The sequence below is a fragment of the Melanerpes formicivorus genome, unplaced genomic scaffold (genome assembly GCF_026170545.1).
Source record: "Melanerpes formicivorus ecotype bairdi unplaced genomic scaffold, bMelFor1.0.p_v2 SCAF_68, whole genome shotgun sequence".
Taxonomy (NCBI): Eukaryota; Metazoa; Chordata; class Aves; order Piciformes; family Picidae; genus Melanerpes; species Melanerpes formicivorus.
Window position 1 is genome coordinate 2,826,084 of NW_027142420.1, and position 19,714 is coordinate 2,845,797.

The following is a 19,714-nucleotide window of genomic DNA, read 5'->3' on the forward strand; positions in this document are numbered from 1 at the left end:
GTAAATACCTGTAAATATTGTAACTCCTGGATATTTTGTACATATCCCATTGCATTCCCTTGGAGAGTGTAGTTTGGCTTATAAATACAGCTTCCATTTGCTTCCACCTGAGCTGGTCTGGCAAAGTTATTGTTGGGGGGAAATCCCAAGCCACCTCATCACATTTCAGCATCATGACTCCCTGTGTTACCTAAAACCTAAGAGTGGAGAATTAGCAGAACCAGGAGATCAGGAGAGAGTGGAAATTTGAGAAGTTTGAGATTCTGAACTGGACCTGCTTGCATTTCTGCATTTTAGTAACCAACAACTTGTCTGACACTTTCTCATATCAGAATCAGAGTCACTCCTTCCACTTTTAACTAAAGGGCACCAGACCCCACTTCCCAATCAAAAATAGGGATTGTCGAGACCTAGGTTACAGAAACCAAAAACCTCAGAAGGAAGAAGGGAGCTAAGCCATCAGTTAATACCAGTTTAGGCTGGGCAGGCTGTGTTCTGAACCTTGTCCTTTGAAGCAGAAGTTTCTTCTCTGAGTTTTCATTGAGAAGTAATTTCTCCTTCCACACAACAGGGAAAATTTAAGGCCAAGAGTGGGGGCAAAAATGGCCTGGATGTAAGGTTTAGCACAGCAGCTCTGCGAATGCTTTTTCCTCTCAGTGTTTGTATTTGTCCTTATCGATGCACCTCTTTCCACTAAACCAAACCCAGGCAGACCTTTAAAGTTAGGGCTGCTCAGATGTAATCTGTTACCTGGATTTAAAAAAATAAACAGGAACAGGGGAAAAAAAAAAGGCAGAAGGCCCTCTCCAGCCACCTAATCACCATATCAATGACACATGCCACAACAGAGAAGCACTAGTTTATTTGATTGATCATGGTAGATAAACTCCAAATAACAGAGAAATTAACAAATGCTTGACATTTGCTCAACATCCATTATTCTGACACCGCTTTCAGGATTTCAAAGCCTGGGAGTATGCTTAATCAACATTCATATTCCCCAGTGAGCTACAGGCACCATATTGCGCCCCGCCTTAGCACTGATGAAAACTGCATATTGGCTATTTCCAAAATGTTCTGGGACTCCACACAGGGCCCCTTCTCTCCCTTGTTCCTCTTCTGCAGTTTTCTTTTAAACACTTCCAAGACAAAAGCATCTGCCAGTTTTTCTCTCTGGGGATGTATGCAAAATGAACTTAACAGTTTTAAGGCAGGAGAAACCCTCACATCTAAATTCATTCATAAGACAGAAAAGGGCCTAAGAGGCCTCTCCAGGGACAAAACCCTGCTGAAATTTTCCCCGACAACAGTGGGAGCTTTATAAAATCTAAGTCCAGACAATTTCCAATTCAAATGCCCAGCATAGCATGACCTTTGTCAGATCTATGAGCCCTAGATGCACCCACTATTTTTTTATTCTAACCAGCACAGACATTAGACAGGGCACTACTGCTAAGCAGGAGGTTGAATATTTGCATGCTCTTCTATTGTGAAAATGTAACAGTGACAGCACTGTGTCGAATTCTTTTCCCCCTAGAACTTTAACTCCATAGGAGAGGCATAGCTGACAGATGACTCTCCCAACATCTGTGTTATGTACACTGCACAGCTGAGGAACCTTGGATCACTGTCACGGCTTCTCGGAGATGACCTACACCTTTCTTAGAGCTACCCACCAGCCAAAAGGCAAAAAAAAAAAGAGAGAGAAAAAAGTCAAATAAGAATTTGAAAATACCAATTTTTTTTTTGGAAATAAATTATTTTAAATTAAAAGTAAATATGGCAAGGAAGATTAACATAATTTAGTCATTAAGCTGTTCACATAGCAGCTCACCATATGCTGTATAAATGTCCTATACAAAATAATTTATCAGATCTGACACGTTGCACATCATATTGTATTATTTAATATGCTTACTAAAATTTCATGGATCAAGCCCCACAGAGGCAAGGCACACAGAAAGCCCTAGAAAATGTTTCTTCATCTTCCAGGATTTATTTTGATTGCCTTTTACAGCTCCATGATAAAGTGGAACTTGCAAAATTACGAGGGTGAGGTTTACACAGCTATTGCTTCAGACCCTAAAATATAACAAATAGCTCCATGTCTATAGAGCATTTTGCTTGCATTTAATATTAGAAGCACATGAAACTAAGCACAGTGCTTTCCACTGCACATTCTAATAACTGTAACTGGCTATTTCAGTAAACATCCTGATCTGCTAATGCAAAGTTCCATGGAGATTTATACATGAACTTGATAAAGAGCCATGAATTACCAAATAAAACCAAACAAACAATGTGATTTGTGTTGACAAAGCCAAACCTGTCCACAAGGAAATCCATTCATTTCTACACAGTAGCTGGAACACTTGCAGAATAGATTCTGAATATAGAGATTTCAAATGTTAGAATGGCAAGCATCAGTGTCCAGATAGATGGACAAAATTCTCTGCCCAAACCCTCAAACTCATGATGATGATGATGATGATACTACTACTACTAATAATAATAATGTGTAAGAATCATCAGCCAGCACTGGCAAGGTCTGTGTCTAAACAGTACATTAAAATAAAAGCTGTAAGCAGCAGGCTTGTGGATAGTGGCTGCTGATGCCAAAGGAAGACAATACAAATCACATTAAAAAAATATACAGTCCAAGCTCTCTTTTTGCCCAGTAGTTAAATTCATCTAATAATAGAATCATAGAATTGTCAGGGTTGGAAGGGACCTCAAGGGTCAGCCAGTTCCAACCCTCCTGCCATGGGCAGGGACACCTCACACTACAGAAGGTTGCTCACAGCCACATCCAGTCTGGCCTGAAAAACGTCCAGGGATGAGGCTTCCACCACCTCCCTGGGCAACCTGTGCCAGGCTCTCACCACCCTCCTGGGGAAGAATTTCTTCCTGACATCCAATCTGAATCTACCCATTTCTAGTGTTTTTTTTTTTCCATTCCCCCCAGTCCTATCACTTCCTGATACCCTAACAAGTCCCTCCCCAGCTTTCTTGTAGGCCCCCTTCAGATACTGGAAGGCCACAGTAGGATAAAGGCAAACATATTCCTCTGTCAGGTAACTCTCTGCAATGAAGTCATTAAATGCTGCATTTGGAACACAACCTGCTTGGCCTGTTGGAGTACCTGCCAAGCGGTCAAAGCAAATCTTCTTTGCTAAGTTCTGTAAGAACTCCACACCTAGCTTCTGAGTCAGCTGAGTTGAAAATGGGAGGCCAGTGGCACCTGCAATGTGCACTTCACATTAATGCTGGAGATGGCTGATGTTCAACAGCCTTTGCATCTACACTCACATTTTGGCTATTAGCTATCATCCTCTGCAATAGTTTTAACCTCATAATGTGTTTCTGCAGTCCACAGGAGAATTGCAATGAAGAACTGGACATTATCAGTACCCACAGCAGACTGATATGATGAAGTCTGCCCATCATCTAGGCAACCACACACAGAGAGGTGGAGACATAGAGGGGACCTTATCACGCTCTATAACTACCTAAAAGGAAGTTGTAGTCAGGTGGGGATCAGGCTCTTCTCCCAGTTAATTTGTGACAGGACAAGAGGGCATGCCCTGAAGCTGCACCAGGGGAGGTTTAGGTTGGATCTTAGGAAGTGCTTCCTGACAGCAAGGCTGATTAGGCACTGGGATGGACTGCCCAGGGAGGTGGTGGAGTCACCATCTCTGGAGGCCTTTAAGGAAAGCCTGGATGTGGCACTTGGTGCCATGGTTTAACTGATGTGGTGATGTTAGGTCATAGGCTGGACTTGACGATCTCAGAGGTGTTTCCTAGCCTCAGTAATTCTATGACTCTGTGAAGCATCTGTGTCCTTACTGCTGCCTGCATCCTCAGCACTGAGGAACTCCAAAAGACCCTTTATATTAGTCACAAAAGTAAGTAGTGCCTCCTTTTTGGTCATGGCTTTTATGTTATCTTTGAAACAGTTTCAGACAGGCCAGCACAAGAAGCTGTTGCTATCACAGGGGTCTCACTCAGTATCTGACGACCTTCTCCTCTCTGCTGAAAAAGAATGTGTGCCACTGTAAGACATTTTTATTCAGTGTTGATGCTTCTGGAGGTATCTGGGAATTGATGCTATCAAATGCTTCCAAGACTTTGCAGGCCTAGGTACAGCTGTTCAAACAGAGGAAAACCAAAGTCCTCTCCCATACCACATCCTGACCTGAAGCCATTTTGCCAGTTTGGATGGACAGTAACACTTGCTTAAGTATTTTATTGGGATGAGAAGGACAAAGCAGGGGGACTGAAGTTCAAGAAATCCCCCCATAAAGCAAGGAGACTGTCACTATCAACCAGGCTGTTGGATGTCCTGGGTGTGCAGTGGAAGAGATCCTTTATCCCATTCATATCACCACCACCTTCAAAACGTTATGGACTCTAGAATCCTTAAAGAAAACTAAAAGGCGTATAAAAAGAAACCAGGAGATAGGCAAAGACATTTTTGTGGCTGACAAAACAGAAGTTTTCAACCTAAGGGGTTCACACACCAAAATGTTTCCCCCCACAACAGGCACAGGCTCCCATTTGGCAAATTTCAGCCTGCTGATGAGAAGTTCATTTACTTTGAATCCTTCCTTTGAAGTCTGTGGACAACAAGGACTCCATGAAACACAAGCTGCAAAGTAGTGAGAGAGTGTGAAATCTCAGCATGCCAATGGGAGCTTGAAATCTACTTGTATGATAGCAATTAGTCAAATAAAGGAACAAAGCTTTTCAGATCCATCACTGGATCTGAAGAAAACAGAGCTGGATTGTTCCACTCCTCTTCCACTGCTGTTGTGGGGCTTTTTGGTAACAAAAATCCTCTAGAAGGATTGGGTAGCAAGACACTTTTAGTAGGATCAGTTACTGTATTCCATATTCTTACAGAAATTTACCCCACCTGGAGTACTGAGTCCAGTTCTGGAGCCCCTACTACAGGAAGGATCTGGAGGTGCTGGAAGGTGTCCAAAAAAGGGCCAGGAGGCTGAGCAGAGGGCTGGAGCTACTCTCCTATGAGGACAGACTGAGGGAGTTGGGGCTGTGCAGTCTGGAGAAGGCTCTGAGGAGACCTAATTATGGCCTTCCAGTATCTGAAGGGGGCTACCAGAAAGCTGGGGAGGGACTTGTTAGGGTGTCAGGGAGTGACAGGACTGGGGGGAATGGAACAAAACTAGAAATGGGTAGATTCAGATTGGATGTTAGGAAGAAGTTCTTCCCCATGAGGGTGGTGAGAGACTGGCACAGGTTGCCCAGAGAGGTGGTGGAAGCCTCATCCCTGGAGGATTTTTAAGGCCAGGCTGGATGTGGCTGTGAGCAACCTGCTGTAGTGTGAGGTGTCCCTGCCCATGGCAGGGGGGTTGGAACTGGCTGATCCTTGAGGTCCCTTCCAACCCTGACAATTCTATGATTCTATGCTGATTTCACATGATACAAGCTTCTGAGCCTTCCACATTGCAAACAGATCAGGTATTTTCAGCAGAAATAAGCAGTTTAAAAATGGCATCCATGGTATTTCATTCAGTGATGTCACAAGCTATGGGGGCACATATCAGGACGAAAACGGCTGCAGTCATTAATACAAGCAATAAATCATAGGTCCTGCCAACAATGACAGCAAACAGATGCTAACAAGAAAATGTATTCTTGAATTTTGTCATGGGTTTTAAAAATCTAAGCATTTGGGACACATCTTAAATGTGTAGAATAATATGCATTTAATGCAGCACTCCTTTGACACAGCTAAGAACCAAATTTATAGGTCTCATTCGGCACTTGCTTTCTCTTCTGTGAGCACAGAATGGATTCCTGAGGGAGGGGGGGAAAAAAAAAGCTCAAGAAGGGGATGCTTCAAATAGATGTCTGCAACAAAATCAAGGTGTTTGTCTTGCTGTCTTGAAGCAATTACCATAACCACCGAATCTGGCTGGAAAAATTAAACCCAACACATTTGCCTTGGTGTAAACAGAATTTTTCCCCCTTGAAGTTCCCAGGAAATTCAAGCAATGAAGTTTATCTTTCTGCATAGGCAAGGAAAGAGCTTACCAGTTGCTACAAAGGTAAAAAAAAGAATCATTCCTTACAGTCCTTAGGAGCAGAATGTCAGTGCTTCACAACTCTCAATGAGCCTGCTAAGTTAGAAAAACAGCAGAAGGGTTATTCCCCCCGCCCCCCCCCTTCCTCCCCCTTGTTCCTTGTTATTTGTTTCCTAGATTAGTTTCAGTAATATCAGGGAACACTACAATGATTTTTCACCAACTGCATCCCTTATAAAAATGCCAAAACCAACCCAAACTCTATGTTAGCTGTTAAAAACGTGGTCTTATTGCAGTCCTTCCCTTTGTAGCTACCTTCCTCTTAGTTCTGTGCAGCTGGGCAGAACGGTGATACAAGTACTGGAAGTGTAGGAAACGCAATTATGCCTTTTAGCAAGCCCAGCCACGCTGAACACAGCCACTGTGCATACTCCAGCACCGCATCCCTGCTGCTGTACACACTCCAGCACTACATCTCTGCTGCTGCTGTACACCCTGCTGCATAAGGTCCCTCTGCAGGAGGTTCAATTGTTGCCTAATATTGCTTTCCCCAAACATTTTCATTTTGCTTTAAGGAAACTGTTTGGATATTAACACTCCTGTCTGCATTCTCTTTCACTTTCATTTTCCATCAACTCCTTCAGGTATCAGCACAGTTCCTTTCTTGGAAGTGCTTCACAACACTTGAGGAAGCAATGATCAGACTATGGAAACTAAATTTTCTTCATTAAATCTACTGAAGCAGATATTAAAAATGCATTTAATATACTGGGGATGGCTGGTGGGCATCACTGACTGTGACAGGCCAGTTACTGATGAGCTGCTGTCAGACGGCCTTCTCAGCAGGGATCTGTGTCTAAGGCTGCTGAAGGACAGCAATATCTTCCCTTGTGTGTAAGCTCTATTCATCTCCCAAGTATTTACTAAATCACAGACCTCTGCACACAAGCCCAGTGTTTCAGTGCATGCTAACAAATGATGGATGGCCTAGTCAATTCGTTATGTCCTGAAAGCGTGATTTCCTGCCATTCCAATCATCAAACCTCTAGAGCCTTCAGAGCTGATCAGTCCTGGAGAATATATTTTGCAGGCTCTATTAAAGGAGTAGAGGTTCTTTCCATTAGTCTCAAACTTTTTTTTTCCTTTTCTTTGCTTTTTTTTTCCCCCCTCTTTTCTTCCTGGCTGATTTAAAGAGAACTCCCTCCTTTCCCTTCCTTCCAACAGCACTGCTCTTACCTATGTATTCAGGGCATGCAGCTAGTATGTTAGCAAAATAGCACTCCTGGCACACAAGCCAGTTAAAAAGACAGCTTTTAATAATGATGATAATAATAATAATAATAATAATAATAATAGTAGTAGTAGTAGTAGTAGTAGTAGTAGTAATAAAAACATCCAGGGTGGAAGAGACCTTCGCGATCATCGTGTCCAACCCATCAACCAATCCAACCCACCTAAACAACTAACCCATGGCACCAAGCACCCCATGACCACTGTAAAACATGGCAATCTTTTATTTACATTCATCTGTGTGCTTTTATTATGTAACCCAGACAGCTCCCAAAACATTTTGTAACTTAGCTTCTTTGATCAAATCCCTTCAACACCCAGGAAGTGCTCCAAGGGACCCCCTTCTTCCCTTTATTTTCTTTGTATTTGCCTATTGAAACATATCAGAGCTCTCTTAATTGTGTTCTTCCTAAAAGCATAAGCCCCTTTGGAATAAACTCCCAATGTTCCAACGACAGGCTAGCTGTCAAAGAAAGACTTCACCCTTTCCAGGGCAAGGCAGTATACTTGACAATCTGTATTCTGCATGCAAGAAGGAGACATTGTAGTTAGCTTACCTATTCAGTGGTCTGAAGGAGCAGAGGATGTACAGACCTAAAACACTTCTTACTCTGAAACAAGGAGCTTCAAACAGATTAGTCCACAGCACACTTAATGCAGCACAGTTTTTTTTGATGGTATTACAGATAGCAGTAAACTTCAGGTAAATAAGCATTTAGTTACTCTGAAAGGCAAAGACCTTGGATTTCTTTGCTTGCTAGGTGTGATCCAGCCATAGCCAGCACAAACCAATCCACACTGCCCTACCATTCACCTCAACCTTGACCTGGAGATTAAACTCACTTTTATTGCACACAAAGGTCATCTGTGTTAGGTCAAAATTCAAAGTCCCTTGTCAGCTAAGGTTGATATATTCCAACCTTTCCTACTCTAATGCATCAAATTTTTCATGGTGAGGTCATATTCAGCAGACAGTGCACTCAGCAATTCATTGTCCCATTGTAATATAGACCAAAATATGACTGTCCAAAACAACAATGCCTGAATAAAATATTTTCCCCTCTGCTGCAGCAGATCCCCTCTGCTTATAAAACTCTAGCCTAGACTTGTTTGCAGGCTTCAGAAGACCGACACAGTACGGACCTGCTTGTGAAATACAGCCAAGAATTACCATTTTTATCCTCACTGTCTGCAAGTACAAGCAACAGGAATATAACAGTATCCTGAAATCCACAAGTCAATTAAACAGCACATATGGTCAGTGTTAAAAGTTCCACTTCATCCTTCCTTAACGACCACCATAATCTTGCCCTTAAATCTACAGACATCTGCTGGTCTGTCTGATGACACCAAGCTTGCTTTACAATCGAAGGCTTTCAAAAAACACCACCCCAAACTGCGCCACAAGACCTCTGTTCCTGAGCTGCTGGGGATCAGCACAGCCAGGGAGTTTGTGAAGTGGCAGAAAGTGCAATTAAATCAAACTTGAGGAAGCTCCAGAGTAAAGTACACTGTGACCAAGACAACTCTCTTAGCTTTAACATATAGGAGGGTTTTCTTTCTAATTCCTTTATTACTTTTTTGTCTCTTTCTTTCTCTTCTTTCCCTCCCTCTCTTCTTTTTTCTTTCCCTCTCTTCTTCTTTCTTTCCCTCTCTTCTTCTTTCTTTCCCTCTCTTCTTCTTTCTTTCCCTCCCTCTCTTCTTTTTTCTTTCCCTCTCTTCTTTTTTCTTTCCCTTGCTATAAATCATGTATCTTTTTCCCTTTCCCATTCTTGAAATCATTTATCTTTTGTCCTTTCCCTTTCTTTAAATCTTTTCTCTTTTTTCCTCTTTTACTTTCATATTTGTCTTGTCTTTTCCTCCTTCCCCCCCTCTTGTCTATATTTTTCTCCGTTTTCTTCTTCTCTTCTTTCAGCATTTCCCCCCCCCTTTTCTCTTTCTTCAACATTAAACCAAGGCATCCAACACACAGCCACAACGGACTCAGAATGCATTTTCAAATGACAGGGAACTAATTCCCACATGGAATGAAGCTGGAGGTGGGGAGATTCAGGCTGGAGGTAAGGAGGAAGTTCTTCACCATGAGAGTGGTGAAGCCCTGGAATGGGTTGTCCAGGGAGGTGGTTGAGGCCCCATCCCTGGAGGTGTTTAAGCCCAGGCTGGATGAGGCTCTGGCCAGGCTGATCTAGTGTGGGGTGTCCCTGCCCATGGCAGGGGGGTTGGAACTAGATGATCCTTGTGGTCCCTTCCAACCCTGACTGATACTATGATACTATGACACATCCATCTAAGAGGCTCCCTCCAATCCTTGTATTTCACCCTTAAATCTTCAAAGGATAGGAGATTGGCTTCTAAGTGCTTTGTATAAACTCCTCATAGGTAAAAAGGCTTCCCCTTCACCTAGCCAAAATGAATTTCACCAGTGTGAGAAGTTTCTTCTGCGTGATTGATTTAATGTTTTTTAAAGATCCAATGAGCTGTACTCCCACAAGGTAGCACTTCCCATCCTGGAAGGGGAAAAATCAGAAGGAAGAAACTTAGCAGTACTCAGGAACTCAGAAGGCACAACCTTAATTTTGGTTGCTTCTGTCAAGCAAAAATTCAAGGTTAACTTTTCACTAACTTTGCATTTTGCTCAGATGGACAAGATATGGGGGAATTCTTGTCAGGAAGAGGATGGCTACACTTAGAAAACTTATAAAAGAAAATCACAATGGGCTTACCCCCAAATGAACATTTGTTTGGGCACATCTGGCTTGCAGTTAATAGGTAACACACAAAACAACCCAAAAACCCCCTTTCCATTTCTTTCCAAACAAAACATGAAGGCATCTATGTCCTGAAGAGCTGGAATTTCCATGTCAGTGTAGGCATTTTCTGCCTAAATCCTGTCAGTTGGTATTGGAGAGCCCCAAAACTGAGTAAAGCTACGTTTTCTATCCTATTCTCAAAGATCCCATAGCTACCAATGGCTAGCTTTTAAGTGTCTTATGTTTTATCTGACAAACAATGGAAGAAATAAAGGTCTTGTGAGTTATATGCTGGTTTAGGTAATTCCTGTCATGCCATACTTTGTACTCCAGGGAAGGATTAGTATCCTTCCTATTTCGGGTTATGTCCAAGGTATACCACATCCAGCCACTTACAAGCTCCTTAAAGCTTGTTGACTGGGGCTTCTGTGAGAAGCCCTGCACTGCCCTTTGCTTTAGCCTACTGGAGAAGAGAAGGCTCTGAGGACACCTAATTGTTATCTTCCAGTATCTGAAGGGGGCTACAAGAAAGCTGGGGAGAGACTTTTGAGGGTGTCAGGAAGTGACAGGACTGGGGGGAATGGAGCAAAACTAGAAATGGATAGATTCAGGTTGGATGTTAGGAAAAAGTTCTTCCTCAGGAGGGTGGTGAGAAACTGGCACAGGTTGCCCAGGGAGGTGGTGGAGGCTCCATCCCTGGAGGTTTTTCAGGCCAGGCTGGATGTGGCTGCGAGCAACCTGTTGTAGTGTGAGGTGTCCCTGCCCATGGCAGGGGGGTTGAAACTAGATGATCCTTGAGGTCCCTTCCAGCCCTAACAATTCTATGATTCTATGTGCTATCTTACAGCACATTTCCCACCAAGGGCTCAAACAGCAAGAACATCTTTCCAAAGGGAATAATAGTACCATGGAATCAACCAGGTTGGAAAAGACCTCAGAGAACAAATCCAACCTATTACCTACTACCTAACACCTCCTGACAACTAAACCATGGCTTCAAGTGCCACATCCAAGCCTTTCTTGAACACCTCCAGGGACGGTGACTCCACCACCTCCCTGGGCAGCACATTCCAATGGCCAATTACTCTTTCTTTGAAGCACTTTCTCCTCACCTTGAGCCTAAACTTCCCCTGGCACAGCTTGAGACTGTGTCCTCTTGTTCTGTTCTGTAGCTCAGATCTGACCTAATTACCTTGCATATGACATTTTTATTTAAAGATTGTTTTCAGTGTTCTACATTTCATTGAAATTCACATCCAAAAAGCATGGAGTTTTGGAGTCTCCAAATGATGCAAAGCTACTGAGCCAACCTCTACTCTTTGGATGTTTCTGGAATCTGCAATTCAATAATAACATAGTGGAAGAAGAATCAAAGCCTCAGAACAGAACCAAACCAGAAAAAACTGAAGAATAACAAACAAGACAGTACCACAATGAGCTGGGCCAGCAAACCTTACCCTCCTAGAAAACCTGGTGGAGGCCAGAGGAAGACTCAACCAAGGAAATGGCAATATTCAATCAGAACTGGCTAGGAAGAAAAGCAGCAAAATATGTACAAGGTACAGATTTGAGAAGGGCCCAGCCATTTGTCAATCATGTTCTACTGGTTGAGAAGCTTCATGAAAAGTGTCTGGAGAGAAACCATGGCTTCTGCCATATGCAGAAGAACTGACATGGCTATTTTTTTTCCCCTAAGGAAATAAGTAAAGAGAAATACTGGAAAATATCAGCTTGCATATGAATCAAACCCTTAGAAACTAGACCTTTTCTGAGAAGTTAAACTAGTCTTTGAAGACAGTTAAAAGATGATAAGGCTGATCTACATCATGTCACCCTAAAATGGTACTGCTATGATGATTCTTAGGCAGAAGATAGAATAGAAAAGAATAGAAAAGAATAGAATAGACCAGACCAGGTTGGAAGAGACCTTCAAGATCATCGTGTCCAACCTATCAACCAATCCAACCCACCTAATCAACTAACCCATGGCACCAAGCACCCTATCAAGTCTCCTCCTGAACACCTCCAGTGATGGTGACTCCACCACCTCCCTGGGCAGCCCATTCCAATGGGCAATCACTCTCTCTGTATAGAACTTCTTCCTAACATCCAACCTAAACCTCCCCTGGTGCAGCCTGAGACTGTGTCCTCTTGTTCTGGTACTGGCTGCCTGTACCAGATTCTACTTGTTGGCTGCTCCAAGGACTACTTAAGGGAGGAGCAAGCTCTGAAAAGAATGACATTGTACATTCCCTACAATACCTTACATTTCCTACTACTAGTCCTACAGTGAGTAATCCAATTTAGACATTAGGTCTCATTAAGAAGAATAGCACCAGAGAAGAACATGAGCCTGCTGCTAAAGGAAAGGCAAGTTACAGTGAAAACCAGAAATTACTAGCAAGTAGATCAGTTGAGGTGAGAAACGAAGCCGAAAAGGTGGTAGGCTTTAGAAGAGCACAACACAGAACACCCAGAATTATCAGCCCAGTGGTGTGCACATTAAGAAGCTCAAAGGAACTATTTATCAGTGATCCAGTACTGGCAGAGATTTATCATGCTTAGGGCTTTGACAAAGCTCAGGTCACCCAAAATTCCTGCTGCTAAACATGAACACATTACAAGACAACCACTAAACAGGCCATAAAAAAGACCTTAAGAAGAAATAAAGTAAATAAAGCAAGCTGTAATTGCCAGGCTTGGAATATGAAGTGCAGCACTGATAGAGAAAAAAAAGAACAGCAGTTTGATTCCTGAATGTCTAGTTTGGCAGAGTAATTGGAGTTTCAGCAAAGCAGACTAAAGCCATGCTAGGTGCAATGTTACAGGAGTGTTAAAAACAAACCCAAACAACTTCAAGTCTCAGTGTTTGTATAAGGGTACCTATAAACAATATTAAAAGCAGTCTAATTTTGACTATTTGGCATTAATGCATGACATGGCAACAGTCTTCTGACACAGTAAACTCACCTGCTGAAGTAGCTCAATGACAGTGAAAAAAGGCAAATGACCCTGTTACAAAATGCTTTTGAGACACAGGTCATGCTGGCAGCCACCCCACAGCACACCCATACAGAATGAATTGTAGCAACAGTTCCATGGAAATTACAAATCACTCTTAGGGAGAAACTGCAGCACAAGAACAGGCTGGTAACAAAGTGCAAAAGATACTTTATACAAACAAGGAGCATAAATGTCTTTCCAGAAACACAACAGACAAGAGAGGAGCCAGTAGGTAAGACAGTATTAGAAAAAAACCCTGAGCAGATTAATCCAAAGACTCTCAAGATCTATGAGGCAGTAGGGACCAGGAATATTTTATGTCCTGCATTACCAGTGGAATACTGATCCTTCCTGGGGAAAGACTGCAAGTGCAAGGTGAAAGCAGCTATTATGGATGGTAGCACTTCCCAGGTGGAGTCAGCAACCATTACCATGTGTAAAAATGACACCCTGGTTATGGACACCTTCAACACACTGCAAGTGCCACGACAGAACCTGGAGTATTTTCCTTAAAAGGCTGAATTACAAATTGGAGGGGAGAGGGGTGGGGTGGGTTGGTTGATTTTGGTTTTCATAAAGAAAAAAGGCAGCCAAAAGGATCCAGCCAGAGACTTCCTGACCTAGAAGAGACTGACAGAAGTTCTAGGTTGTAACAAACTTTCTCTACACCTATAAAACACATCACTGAAAAAGCCTCCCCTTTTCACAGTTATGATGGCACACAAGTTTACAGAGCTCTGCAGCTGGCATCTTTTACCAGAGAACCCTTACTGCCTGACTTTCACCCTGGAACATAGCTGTTGGAATGGAGTTTTGCTTGCTGCTAGCCAAGCAGTGGCCTCGGAGCCCATTATTTATCAGCTCGTTGTATTTTGCTACTTCGAACTTCTACTCTGAAGGAGTGCTGCACTTCCCCTGCTGTGAGAAACAAACAAAAGACAACAAAACATCAACTGCTGAGCCATTCACAAAGAAGAAACATACAGACATAAGGAAAAGACACTTACTTTAAAAAATAAACATAAATTCACCAAGTGGCAATTTTGTTTCTACCTCTAGGAAGTTTGTTTCTACCTCTAGGGAGTTTGTTTCTACCTCTAGGAAGTTTGTTTCTACTTCTAGGGAGTCTGTTTCTACCTCTAGGGAGTTTGTTTCTATTTGAAATGCCATTTCAAAGAATGGACAAGAAAGAAATTCAGAAGGATGGGATAGGATAGGATAGGATAGGATAGGATAGGATAGGATAGGATAGGATAGGATAGGATAGGATAGGATAGGATAGGATAGGATAGGATAGGATAGGATAGGATGCAGATAAAGGGGGTGCTGCTGGATGAGAAGCTGGACATGAGCAAACAGTGTGAGCTTGCAGCCCAGAACATCAATGGCATCCAAGGCTGCAGCAAAAGATGTGCAGCCAGCGGATGGAGAGGGGATCCTGCCACTTAGCTCTGCTCTGGTGAGACCTCACCTGGAGCACTGCATCCAGCTCTGAAGCCAGCAGCACAAGGACAAGGACCTGATGGAGTGGGTCCAGAGGAGAGCCACAAAATTGATAAGGGGGCTGGAAGAGCTCTGCTTTGAGGACAGGCTGAGGGAGCTGGGGGTGTTCAACCTGGAGAAGACTCTGGGAAGACCTAATAGCAGCTTTCCAGTACCTGAAGAGACCTACAAGAAGGCTGCAGAGAGACTGTTTGCAAAGGCCTGCAGTGATAGGACAAGGGACGATGGTTTGAAATGAGAGGAGATTCAGACTGGATGTTAGGAATAAGATCTTGACCAGGAGGGTGCTGGAACACTGACACAGGTTGCATAGGGAGACAGTTGAGGTCCCACTCCTGGAGATATTCAAGGTGAGGCTGGACAAGGCTCTGGGCAACCCATTCTAGTGGAGGATCTCCCTCTTCACTGCAGGGGGGTAGACTAGATGAGCTTTGCAAGTCTTTTCCAATCCAACTCATTCTATGATTTTATGACATTCTCACCTCAGAATGTGGACAACAACCAAATGTTATGCCAGGAAATCATGGAAGCAACCACTGCAGCTAAGCTCTGCTTTGGAAGGTTCACCACAGCTGAGCCAGCTTCTTTAGGAAAAAAAAAAAATGCCCTTTTTTTTCCTGATCTAACTCTGCATTTGTTTAGCAGGTAGTTTCTCTGAAGTCATTAAGCTCTGAAACTGAGGAGCCAGTGGATCTTTTGCAGGACCAAAAGAGTGGATTGGGAAGCAAAATGTATCAGCAGAAAGGCCTCACGTTTCTCTGACAAGCTTACTCTGCTTATGGATTTGTCTTGGAAGTGATTGACCTGGCAAAGCAGCCTAAACTCTAATCCTCTTTCAAGACACATCTGTATGATACTAGAAAACCAGAACACATAGAATCATAGACTTGTTAGGGCTGGAAGGAACCTCAAGGATCATCCAGTTCCAAACCCCCTGCCATGGGCAGGGACACCTCACACTACAGCAGGTTGCTCACAGCCACATCCAGCCTGGCTGCAAAAACCCCCAGGCAGGAGGCTGCCACCACCTTCCTGGGCAACCTGTGCCAGTCTCTCACTACCCTCATGGGGAAGAACTTCTTCCTAACATCCAATCTGAATCTACCCATTTCTGTTTTTCTTCCATTCCCCCCATTCCTGTCACTCCCTGCCACCCTCAAAAGTCCCTCCCCAGCTTTCTTGCAGGCCCCCTTCAGATACTGGAAGGCCACAATTAGGTCATGCACATTTGTCTGTGTGCATACACACATACAGACACTCTCTTCTAATTTCATTAGCTCCAAAGTAATAAATCCAAGTCTAAGCTCCTTAGACATATGCTGTGGCAGTAAAGGGTTTCCCCAGGCTGCAGATGTACTGTGCAAGGTAAGCTGGGTTCCCTACAATGCAACTCCATGAACCAACTGTATTGCTTCAGCTGAGTTTCTTCTCTGTAACAGGGCTGTTCCTCCAGCTTGATCTTTTAACTGCATTGCATGCTTTCCTAAAAAAGAAAAGACTTCACTGGACTGTTTAAAAGCCTAACTTAATGCTGGCTTTTCATTCCTCTTCTGTGAGCTACACATCACTTCAGTTTCAGCAGCCACACTTGTGGCAAGGCTACCAAGGTCCACTGAGGAGGCATGGCAGTCAACTTTTATTTATTTATTTCTCTCTCTCATCAAATATAAAAAAAAAAAAGAATAAAACAGCCTACTGTTTCCTGTATTATTTCTGGTGATACAAGGCAGAGCATGACCCTTTGCCCCCTACAATCTGATTTGGTTTGCTGTCCATGTCCGCACTAGTAATCCTTGTCCCAGACTTGTAAAAAGAGGCAAACCTCCTAACAAGTCCTTTATGCCCTTGTTGTTGTTGGTAGCAAGAAAGTGTTGTCAAAGCAGATCAGTGCATGGAGCACATCCTGTCATGCACACCTTTCCATGCTGGGCTGTAGTCATTTGCAAACTTCTCTGCCAATTCTGAGAGCAGCTCAAGGGAGGAAGCAGACGAATGCTCACACCTAAGCAGATGATCCCTTTTCCAGCCTTCAACTGGAGAGCAGCACCACGCAGCCAGGGGTTTGGAAAGCTCCTTCTGAGCCACAGGGGCAGCGGATTCTCAGGCTGGATTCCACCCTTGGTCCCAGCCACAGGGGCACGGCCTGAGCCTCAAGGCTTCACTCATGTCAGCAAAACCAACCTGGTGTTTTAAGAGCTGAACGGACCTAAGAGCTTTTATTTGCAAGTGTGCCGGGGGTGGGGGGAAGCGCTCTTTTACTTTGTGCCAGCCTCTCAACGTCAGAGAGCAGCAATTACCCAGCTGCTAGCAGCAGCTTCAGCGAGCTGTCGCTTGCCGTCGATGACCGTGTGCGTGTCCAAGTGATTTTGTACCGTGTGGGGGGCTGGAGCTGGGGGCACAGGCTGCAGCCGGCGGAGCGTCCCCGCGCGGCCCTAGCCCGCCTGCAGCGAGCCCGCAGGCCCCGCGCCGGGCCCGGCAGCGGCCCCGGAGGGCTGGCAGCACTTACCTAGGGAACTTCTCCTTCAGCTTCCTCAGGCTCTGCCGGGTGGGCTGCACGTGGCCCAGGAACTGGGCGATTTCATCGTACTGGGCTTTGGTCAGCTTCATGCCTCGCACCGCCCCGCGGCGCTGGGCCGGCGAGGCGCGGGAGGGGCCAAGGCAGCGAGGGGGCCGTGCCGCCGCGGCTCAGCGCCCGCGCCCACAGGCGGAACAGCGGGGATGGGGAGAGGAGGGGGGACCGCGGGCCTGCGCCGCTCCTCACTCCAAACCCGGCGCCGAGGCGGTGCGGAGGCGCCGCACAGGCCGCTTCGCCCAGCTCCGCCCCGCTCCGCCCCGCAGCCCGGGCGGGAGGGGAGGGGCTGGGCTCCCGGGAGGCGCGGGGAGCCGCCGGCAGCCGCCATGCCGCGCCGCTAGGGCTGTGCGCAGCCGCGCCAGCGCTGGGGCTGAGCTGCAGCTGGGCGCTGCGCAGCTGGGCGCGGAAGTCGTAGAAGCATAGACTTGTTAGGGTTGGAAGGGACCTCAAGGATCAGCCAGCTCCAATCTCCCTGCCGTGACCAGGGACGCTTCACACTGGAGCAGGTTGCTCACAGCTACATCCAGCCTGGCTGCAAAAACCTCCAGGGAGAAGGTAACCTGTGCCAGTCTCTCACCACCCTCATGGGGAAGAACTTCTTCCTAACATCCAGTCTGAATCTACCCATTTCTAGTTTTGTTCCATTCCCCCCAGTCCTATCACTCCCTGACACCCTCAAATGTCCCTCCCCAGCTTTCTTGGAGCCCCCTTCAGATACTGGAAGGCCAACATTAGGTCACCTCGGAGCTGTCCCTTGTCCAGACTGAACAACCCCAACTCCCTCAGTCTGTCCTCATAGCAGAGCAGCTCTGCTCATCCATGTGGCCCTTCTCTGGACACCTTCCAGCACCTCCACATCTTTCATGTAACATTTTGTATCTTTCTTGAAATGGGGCTTTTGGGGAGATTTTATTGTGAAACAAACCATGATGTCTTCAGTATGTGTCAGCTCAACAAACAAAAAGAAGAAAGGGTTGGTCTCTACATCACAGAATCACAGAAACATTCAGGTTGGAAAAGAGCCTCAGGATCACCAAGTCCAACCCAGAACCCTATTCTACAAGGGTCACCCCTAGACCATAGCCCCAAGCACCACATCCAAACCACCTTGAAACACATCCAGGCTTGGGGACTCAACCACCTCCCTGGGCAGCATATTCCAGTGCCTGGAATCACTGTTAGGCATTAACTGCTTTGCCAATTCACAAGATGCTAAATTGCCACAAGTCTTTAGTTTTTTATTTCCCTTGAAGTGTCAGTGGGTTTACTTGGTAACACAACAGTGTGAAGAGCCTGATAGCAATAAAATGGTAGTGCATAGCAGAATACCAATTTTAAGAGGCAGGCAGGTAGTGTTTTCCTTCTGCATCTTCAGATTTGTTCTTCATAATCACAGGAGACATCAGCCTACCTGTCTGTTCTTTTACCATACCCAATATCACTTTCTTTAAAATACTTATTTCCTTGTTGAAATATAATCATCATCATCATCATCATCATCATCATAGGTCATAGTGCCCCTGTACTCTGCTTTGGTTAGGCTGCACCTTGAGTACTGTGTCCAGTTCTGGGACCCTCAGTTTAAAAAGGACATCGAAACACTTGAGCGTGTCCAGAGAAGGGCAACAAGGCTGGGGAGAGGCCTTGAGCACAGCCCTGTGAGGAGAGGCTGAGGGATCTGGGGTTGCTTAGCCTGGAGAAGAGGAGGCTCAGGGGTGACCTCATTGCCCTCTACAACTACCTGAAGGGTGGTTGTGGCCAGGAAGGGGTTGGCCTCTTCTCCCAGACAACCAGCACCAGAACAAGAGGACACAGTCTCAAGCTGCGCCAGGGGAGGTTTAGACTAGAGGTGAGGAGGAAGTTCTTCACCGAGCGAGCCATTCGTCATTGGAACGGGTTGCCCAGGGAGGTGGTGGAGTCACCGTCCCTGGAGGTGTTCAAGGGGAGATTGGACGTGGCACTTGGTGCCATGGTCTAGTCATGGGGTCTGTGTTGATAGGTTGGACTCGATGATCCTCGAGGTCCTTTCCAACCTAAGTGATACTGTGATACTGTGATCATCATCATCATCATAATCATCATCTGCATTCATGCAGTGTTTTGAAACTGGTTTATATGCACAGGGCCTGATCTATGGTCAGTTGAAGGTCTATCAATTTTAATGGACTTGGGCCACTTTTATGGTTCTAAGCTGCATGTTTATGCATTTTCTGTAACAAGCTATAAAGGACTTTTGAAAATGATGAGTTATTTGAAAATCAATTTCTGTAGCTGAGGTGGTAGCATGCCCTGTGTGTTCTTACCCTGCCACTTGACTCTGCTGTAGTTCCACATGATGAAATTTCTGGAGTTTGGATTTATCTTTTTAAGGTCTCAGAAGTCAGACACAGAAACCTATGTGAAAAATACCTTTCTGATTTCAAGTCTGGTTATTTAAAGTGAATACACCCTGTTTGTCTGGATGTCTTAAAATATCATTAACTACACATTCTCCTTTTCCCCCAAGGGATTTCAGCTTCATTCACAGCACAGAGAAAGCCTCACAGTTT

General features: G+C 44.9%; 1 protein-coding gene across 3 annotated transcripts in view; it reads right to left on the minus strand.

Moving 5' to 3' along the window:
- The window catches only part of CDIN1 (CDAN1 interacting nuclease 1), a 155,067-nt gene extending 137,669 nt beyond the window's left edge, over nt 1–17,398 (minus strand). Inside the window, exon 1 of one of the 3 annotated variants that reach the window (XM_068162919.1) lies at nt 17,100–17,396. In XM_068162919.1, the coding sequence (XP_068019020.1) occupies nt 17,100–17,200 (101 nt within the window). In that variant the 5' untranslated portion in view covers nt 17,201–17,396. Of the gene's footprint in view, nt 1–17,099 lie in introns of all 3 variants that reach the window. The other 2 variants (XM_068162918.1, XM_068162920.1) reach the window with 2 other exon arrangements.
- Between the last annotated feature and the right edge of the window lie 2,316 nt (nt 17,399–19,714).